At 31.7% G+C, this 8980-nt stretch overlaps 3 protein-coding genes across 3 annotated transcripts in view; 2 read left to right on the forward strand and 1 right to left on the reverse strand.

Annotated features, from left to right (window-relative positions):
• LOC109594680 (uncharacterized) overlaps positions 1-240 on the reverse strand; it is a 28742-nt gene extending 28502 nt beyond the window's left edge. The window contains exon 1 of the mRNA XM_049962534.1: positions 125-240. The gene's annotated coding sequence lies outside the window, so the exon portion shown is untranslated. The remainder of the gene's footprint in view (positions 1-124) is intronic.
• Positions 241-315: 75 nt separating this feature from the next.
• On the forward strand, positions 316-1112 carry LOC109594681 (ragulator complex protein LAMTOR2 homolog). The gene is made up of 2 exons (XM_020009921.2): positions 316-545; positions 605-1112. Exons 1-2 carry the CDS (start codon positions 478-480, stop codon positions 912-914), a joined length of 378 nt encoding a protein of 125 aa, XP_019865480.1. The 5' UTR covers positions 316-477; the 3' UTR covers positions 915-1112.
• A 357-nt stretch (positions 1113-1469) lies between these two features.
• LOC109594670 (BTB/POZ domain-containing protein KCTD5) lies at positions 1470-3018 on the forward strand. Its single transcript, XM_020009911.2, has 3 exons — positions 1470-1655; positions 1713-1970; positions 2256-3018. Exons 1-3 carry the CDS (start codon positions 1470-1472, stop codon positions 2454-2456), a joined length of 645 nt encoding a protein of 214 aa, XP_019865470.1. The 3' UTR covers positions 2457-3018.
• The last annotated feature ends 5962 nt before the right edge of the window (positions 3019-8980 follow it).

Raw genomic sequence — 8980 nt, forward strand, 5'->3', positions numbered from 1 at the left:
AAACATGATAGAAAGGTTTAGAATTACTGACGTAAAGTTGTTAATAATAATATAATACAGTAATAGTTTTCTATTTGTCAGATTTATCTTACTTATAAAAGTACGTAATGCAATGAAAACTCACCAAAACTTGTGAAATTATTTATTTGCACCTATTTAAACTAAAATAACACAAAACTAAAGCACAAAAATATGGAAATAAACACAAAACTCAATAAAAATAACAATGCTATGAAAATCATTGCTGCCACCATAAAACTGACATTAGGTTAAATGGATATTGTAAACTAAAATTCTAATTCATTTAATTAATCTACATTAAATAAGTTAAAGAGTTTAGTACGTGTGCATTATTGGAACAAATTAGATATGAGATATGTACTTTTGCGACAAAACTAAGTCATAACCTATAAATGACAAAAACCCTGGTACTGTCACAAAAGCAATTTTAGGTTAGCACTCCCAATCAAAATAAAAATGTTAAAACCCAAAGTCCTTACTCAAGTTCTCAGCCAAGCGAACACCGGTGGTGTAGAAAATACCCTGTAAGTGCCAACGGTTCAGACTGACACACTTTACCTTACTTACCAGTTTTGATTTTCAGATTGCTGAATCAAGATGGAACTTTGTTGGCATACAGCGGCTATGGTGATAAAGATGCTAGAGTAACGGCGGCAATTGCCAGTAACATTTGGGGCGCCTACGAAAAGAATGGGAGAAATGCGTTCAGGGAGGAGCATCCGCAAATGATACTGATGGAATGTATGGATGGTCGAATTGCAATCACACAGGTTTCGAATCAGCTCCTTTGTTTGTATGCCAGGAACAATGTGGGGTTTGGAATGTTAAAGGAGAAAGCTAATGCTTTAGCTTCATATTTGGAAGATCCTCTAAAGCAAGTTGCTTCAAGCTAGTTACTATTGTGATCATATTTAAACATGTAAAGAATATATTTTCATAATTATTTTACGTGTATTTTAGTTTATAAGCTGTATTTCATATCGTAAATTTATTTTGGATATTTTTTGAGATTATAACAAATATGTATATTAAATATATTTAATAATTATATGTCTGAAATAAACAAATAAAAGAATTTTATTCAGTTTAAATCGATTTTTCAATAAAATAACATATAAATTTTGAAAACTGAGGTGTGAGTGTGATGAGGATAATAGTCGAAGTTACAAGAACACTAAACGTTTATTATATTATTACAAAGTGTGCACTCGACTAGAAACGTGTTACAACAAATGTTAAAAACTAAAAACTACAAACAGAGGGGTTCCAAGTATCAATGTGCAATTGCATTCCTCAACAATAAATAATGAAACACTAAATAATATGTATTTAACATATATCAAAATTTTCAGTTTAAATATATAATTTCATTATATAAAAAATATATTTGGAAAGGTCCAATGCGATTTCGATACTATGCAACCGATTTCCCAACAGTTCAAATAAAAATGGCGCACCATGTAGTGAATTCAACTGACAATAAACAATCATTTTTAAAAAACGGCAACAAACAGTGGGTTAAATTGAATGTTGGTGGATCGTATTTTCTCACGACGAAGACGACACTAGCACGCGACCCAAATTCATTTTTATACAGACTTGTGCAGGAAGACAGCGATCTAATATCGGACAAAGTGAGTGCTTCGTGGTCGATTTTTCGTGTTTTTCAGCTGATTATTGAATTGTTTTAGGACGATACTGGTGCTTATTTAATCGACAGAGATCCAAACTACTTTTCCCCAGTGTTAAACTATTTGAGACACGGCAAATTGGTGATTAACAAGGGACTGGCTGAAGAGGGTGTTCTGGAGGAAGCGGAATTCTACAATATCGCCGAATTAATCACCTTGGTCAAGGAGCGGATTATGCACAGGGACAACAGGCCAAGCAAAGATGGCAAAAAACATGTTTATAGGGTGTTGCAATGTCACGAGGATGAATTAACTCAGGTGTTTATCATGCCATGTCCTTTTTGGTTTTATTATGAATCATTATGTTGATAACATGGCACATAAAAGTGATTCATTTAATGTGGATTTCTTGTTATGAGAATTGTGTTGTTGGAATTAAATATTCAACAAAGTTTTGTAACAAAATTATCTTATCTTAATAGTACAAGTAAAAGTCTACTTGATAAGATACTTTTTAATGGTAATGTTTCTGCATTATTTTCAAAATTTTGAAAAACAATTTAAGAATTTTAAAGATCAAGAATTTATTAATGATTTTTTTAGATGGTGTCAACGATGTCGGACGGCTGGAAGTTTGAACAACTGATAAACATTGGATCACAGTATAATTATGGGGCAGATGAGCATGCCGAGTTTCTCTGCGTTGTGAGCCGCGAGTACGGACAGCCAGAGAGCGCTGAAACTTTGCGGGGCGAGCGCGAAGACAGGGCGAAGGTGTTGCAACAAAAGGGCTCGCGGATGTAGGATTCGAGTCATCGTTTGTTTATATTCTTCTTTCCAAGATATTTTTTTAGCTGTGACATAATGTGTATATACCTTTCGGTTTGATCATAGTGTTATGATTAGGGATTCAGATAATGAACAATGTTTTTTGAAATTAGCCAAAAATTATACTCTTTATATGCTTTTGATATGAACCATTTTTGAACTTGTATATGTATTTATTAAACGCTGCCACGTTGATATATGATCACTCTAATAGTACAATGAGCAGTTTGTTTCTTCATACATACTTTTTTTTTAATTATTGATATTTATTGTCTCCTAATTCTCATTTGTTCAGAGTATATTAAAAGACATCCTCAGCAATGTTATTTAAGTAACCATTTTCATACATGTGACCTGTAGTTACCTAATTATCATTATTACTTTTTGTACCTACCTATATTTGTGTAACCAATTAGATTAGAGACCTATACTGCTTAGAATCATTTGAATATTCTGTACATTTTTCTCTTTTTATATGGAATGTGAATTATAGAAATATTTATAAGGTTTGTTTTTAATAATAAATTTGTGCAATCAATTGATGCTTCATGAAACACTTCAACAGATTACTGAAATAATACACAAATGGTTACAAATTCTACATCTTTCACTTTCTTGGGGTAAAATTCAACGGCGTTGAAATGTTTACCCTCACACTAAATATGTCTACCAATTTCAATTGAGTTAAAGACAAAGATATAGATATAGATGCCAAACAGCTAAAAATCTCCGAAACAAGTTTTTTCTCAAATATGGCATATTCCAGACTAGATATGTGAATTTCTTTTTGTGATTACCAACCAGCCTGTATATGAACCATGCTTTTAGGATCTATAACAAGTCGGTTTATTCTGTTATAGGGACCAGAGGTACTTTTAATATCGTAAAATTTAATTTTTTTAACTTCTTGTCCGTTGACACACGATAGGGAATTAAATCGAATCGAAAAAAATAATTGACTATGGAAGTTCTAGCTAATCATAATGATTGTGTAATTAAGATTAAATAAACCAAAATTTGATTTTAACAGCTTTTTTAAGGTTTTCTGATTAAATATTAATTTATATTTAATTGCGAAAATCACATTTATCTACTATTCTATATTTGATATTAATATTAATTGTTTCTTATAATTGAGTTGCGGATTCCAATACATATATAGTGGTTAAAGAAAGTATGAAATATTTTTCAAAATTATACTTTTATCCCTTGAGATTTTTCATTCAAATTTGTTGTAATGATTTTAAACAAATTCGCTAGTTTGTGTTTAGGTCTGTTTGTCGGATACGTTTTTTTATGGAATATTATTTTATTTGCGGTTAATTGTTCTTAAATTTTCGCTCGGTTTTAACCTAATGTCTATAATCATTTATTATTCACTTCAATTTAGGAAAGCAATAGTTGTAATTTGTGGAAGTGGCCGAACGCAGTGAGACGTGACAACAATTTTAAATATTACTCACAGTGCTAGTTCGATGATTGTGGATGAACCATTCTCTTAGGATCTATAAATCGGTAACAAGTCGGTTTATTCTGTTATAAAGACTAGAGGTACAAAAGTACTTTTAATATCGTAAAATTTAATTTTTTTATTTCATATCCGTTGATGCACGATTGGAAATTAAGTCGAATCGAAAAAAATAATTTACCATGGAAGTTCTAGGTCAATCATAATGATTATGTAATTAAAATTAAATAAATCTAAATTTGATTATAACAGCTTTTTTAAGGTTTTCTGATTAAATATTAATTTCTATTTAATTTTGTATATGATATTAATATTCATTGTTTCTTATAATTGAGTTGCTGATTCCTGTACTAGTAGGTACGCAATATTATTTTATTTGCGGTTAATTGTTCTTAAATTTTCGGTCGGTTTTAACGTAGTAATGCCTAAATACATTATACACAGTGCTATTTCGATGATTTTGTGTAAATTCCCACTTGTCATGGACTCCGGAAAAATGAAACACTGTCCTTCGGAGTGACGACAGTAGGTAAATTTAATTTGTTTTGGTCGGATGGTCATTCCTATAGAAAGATGGTGCCGGAAGCATTATGGTTTGGGGATGCTGTTCTTGATCCAAAGTTGTACCTTTGATTCAAGTGGAGGGTAAAATGGATCGTTTTCAATAGAGGGACGTTTTGGAAAACATCATGTTACCATTTGCCGAGAAAGAGATGACACTTCGTTGGTTATTTCAATAAGACAACGATCCCAAACACAAGTCTAAAATTATTAAAGAGTGCCTTCTAACGAAAAACTTAACTGTGCTTGAATGGCCGGCTCAGTCTCCCGATCTAAATCCTATTGAACATCTTTGTTAATATTCTCATCCGAACAAAAAACATCAAAAGCAAACAAAAACTTCTTTAAACCATACATGAGCAGCATGAGCAACTAATTCCTGTTGACACATTGAGAGATTGGAGGATTATATGCTTAAAAGATGCCAAACAGTTATATTGTAGAAGCCAAAGGTCATGCCACAAATATAGTGAATATTAATGAATATATATATATATATATATATATATATATATATATTGAATGTTAAACCATTAACGATCCAGGGTAACAAAATGTGACGGTCGAGCTCAAACGCTTCGAAAAATGACAGACCTCTTATATATGCGTTAGTATATAAATAGATAATGAGTTCATTACCTAAAGTTTTACACAAAGTATTTCTTGTCGATTTAGTTTAAAAAATTACTGTGACATTATCACTTTTGCTAGTTATTCAAAGTATCCGCCGTAAATCACCAAGCTCTTTGTATTCATTACCAACATATACATACCACAAAGTTTATCTATGACTTATACAGATAAGTCTGACCAAGACTTCCCGTTAATTAAAATTTTATTAGGTTAATAACTTCGATAATTATAAGCTAAATTTTTGTTTCTGTGCCAAAAATTACGGAATATAATGTTATTTAAATATATAATATAAGCCAAACCCACAATTTAGAGAGAAATTTTATAACATTTTAGACTATTAACAAGATAATTTCAAAGAAGTTGTCTTAAAAAGGCATTAAATTATTACGCACACGCTCGTACTTACAGCGACACTTGTAAATGTACCTAGGGGATGTTTAGCCCCTACGATTGGTCTGGCAACTTACAAAAAGTATTGAAATAGTCCTCTAAAAATCATATATAAAAATTAAATCTCAGACTATAAGTAAGATTATGTTTTTGTTTGTTTCGATCTTTAAAGTGTCTGGCGAAAAATGGTAATATTAATTCAAAATGTTTATCAATATTCCGTACAACATACGTAAAAATTAGCTCTCAGACTTTAAAGTGGGTAATATTTTTACGTACAACAAGTTTGTAAACGTTTACTGTACACTACTCAATCACATACATTTCGTGCATCAGAAAACAAGTGAGGTCTGAGGGTCCAAGGAACTTGAACTATCGAGTTTATTATTTCTGGGCAATGTTATACTTCCAAGTATTAGTAGTACGTGTTCAGCATTGTATATTTATTTATTTATTTATGTATTTTAGACGTGAAAGCAATGTACTCGAAGACATTCCAAAACAAGAATATCACAAAAATCAAGCATCCACAAGTGCACAACCCATTAAGTATTGTGGATGAAAATATTGAGCTGACGAGCATAAAGGCAGGGGAGTTTTCTGCCAAACATATAAAAACTACAATACTGAACAAATTTCTTCAGCTGCAGTAAGTGAGAGTGTATGTTTAAACGTGTTATCCCCTGTCTTTTGCGACGGCAGTTCAATTTCAAAAGGACGTAAAAGGAAGGAACATGAGGAGAGTAATGACATTGGTTCTGTTATGAGAAGTACAGCAGAAACTGCTGAAAAATTAAGAATGCCTCAAGCACCTGCTGCTCAACCAGGAAAGTTTCACTGGTTTAGCCGATAGTTTATTGGAAATTGTCAGTGAAACTGTCAAGCAGAAGGTAATGGGAATAGTTCAAATTTTGAACAAAAAAAATATTTTTGGATATTTTTAGAATAAAAAAATAACATTAATAAAGATTGTTTAATTTATATTTATTTACGAAATGAGTATAAATAAAAAAAAATATTAAAATCTATTGACTACATCATTTTGCCAATGAACACTTCCTTTATTATTTACATAATTCATTAAAATGTTTCTATATATAGTTGACGGCACTTTGTTGAGCATTTTGAGCACCAAGTCTTTCTTTTCTTTTCAACCATTTCAGACTGCGCAAAAATTGTCTTATGAAAAATACGCACTCATAATTGAAATAAGTGGGACCAGAATTGTTTGGTTGTTTTATGCTTTCCATCCGTAGCACCGATGCAATTAGATAAATTCCACTTGTTTGCAAAACCTTCTACATTTTGTTTCCAGTTATTCTCATTCATTGTGGGCATAAACAATGGTTGAAGTATGTTCCAAATAATTAAACAGGTCTTTTTAAAAATCACAGAAACAGTAGATTTACCCATTCGATGTGCATTTACAACTGACTGTAAACAATCTTCTCATGCTAATAATCTGAAATGTAAAAATATTTTTTAGTCACATATTGTCTATATAAAAATTTACTTACTGAATAGTAAATAATAGATTGCATTCTGCTGGAATAGATGGTCTCCTAGAAGTTTTTGTTAATGGTTCTTTAACAAGGTCCAACAATTCATCAAACACATTAACTGTCATTCGGATTCGGATGTAATTAAAAGAGTAGTCCTGATCTTTATTTCTCATCTCTTTGTAAATGGTAATAATCATTTTGTAGCCTTTTTCCACAATTAATTGGTCGTACACACCATCGCCGTTTAACCTGTCTTCTCTTCCTCTGTTTTTTTTATTTTCTGTACGACACAGTAACCTCTAACAAAAGTAATGAGCACATTCTCTTTTAAATATTATTACTATCTAAACTAGTCACAATGAAATATTCAAAAAGTATTTGTAACTTTTTATTTAATAAATATACCGAAATGTTTTGATCATTTATAGCTAACACCCTTATTAAAACAACTGAATAATAAATTTTGTAAAATTTAATCATAGTAGAGAAGGGTGTAAAAAAATGAGAATATGCGCTAATATTCAAATTAATGTAATTTTATAGAATAGAAAAATTAAATATGTCCCTACATTTAATAGTAAATATGTCCCCCTCTACTTTTTCGAAGTTCGACACAACGTTGAGGCATTAATTGCATCAACCGGCTAATCAAGTCTTGGGGTACATTGTTCCATTCTCTCTGAAGCTGTTGAGCTAATTCTTGAAGATTATTTGCTGGGTTCAGATTTTTTATGCGTCGCCCTAAAAAGTCCCAAATATGTTCTAACGAATTTATTTCGAGACTATTCACTGGCCATTTCATAATCCCCAAGTGTGTGGTTTTGCATTATCTTGAGGTAAAGTGAAATTTTATGAAATTAATCAGCATGTGAATCTAGAAAATAAAATAAACTGTTGGCAAGTTCGGCTAAAAGAAGGAAAGTTTAAATATTGTCAAATGTGTTTTCTCAAAGTACGTTAATTTTTTGTAAATATAATATAATTCAGCAATGCAGCACCTTTTAAAAGTGTAACACATCGTTCAATAAGTTCCGAGACTAACAACGAAAACAACATTTTTTTTTTCAAAAATCATTTTTATTCATCAATATAATCTCCTTTTAGACAATCGTTTCAACGCCTTTCCAACATTTCTATACCATGTTTATAAAAGGATTTATCCTTTGCTTCAAAATAGGATTCACTTTCGGCAATGACCTCCTCATTCGAGCCAAATTTTTTCCCTGGATGCATTTTTTTTTAAATCAGCAAAGAGCCAGTAGTCGCTGGGGGCTAAATCTGGCGAATACGGGGGGTGGGAAAGCAAATCAAAGCCCAACTCGTTCAATTTTGCCTTTGTTGTCATGAACTTGTGGCTTGCTGTTTTGTTCCGTTTCCAGATGATATCTGTGTCATTTCTGCAATCACACGGACCTTCACTATGTGATTTTTCATTTTGATTTTTAACACTTCACTCACATTTTCCGGTGTAACGGCTTCCAATTGCCTACCCGAATGTTCCGAATTGTTTGTACGACCACGTTTAAACTCAGCATACCACCGACAAATCGTCGATTTGGTTGGAGAGGAATCCGGGTAATGTTTTTCAAGCCATTGCTGGGCTTCTACGGTGTTTTTACACATTAAAAAACAATATTTTACCACCACGCGAAACTCGCTTTTCTCCATTTTTCAAACAAATTACAAAGTGACTTTACTCTAACCTCGATAACTCTGCTGTTTGTGGTCCGATCGACGTGAAATTTTTACACGTTTCATGTAAAGGTTCGTACTCTAGGGAAACGTGGCCAGTTTGGTACTACTAGGAACATTTCTGGGTTAGTCTCGGAACTTATTGAATGATGTGTTAAGAAAAAATTAAAATAAATTTAATTGCAAAATGAAAGATTTCAATAAAGGCTACCTCTAGCTTCTAGAACAGGTTGAATACGATGAATATGTAA

Source organism: Aethina tumida, chromosome 1, assembly GCF_024364675.1.
Source record: "Aethina tumida isolate Nest 87 chromosome 1, icAetTumi1.1, whole genome shotgun sequence".
In the NCBI taxonomy this organism is placed as follows: Eukaryota; Metazoa; Arthropoda; class Insecta; order Coleoptera; family Nitidulidae; genus Aethina; species Aethina tumida.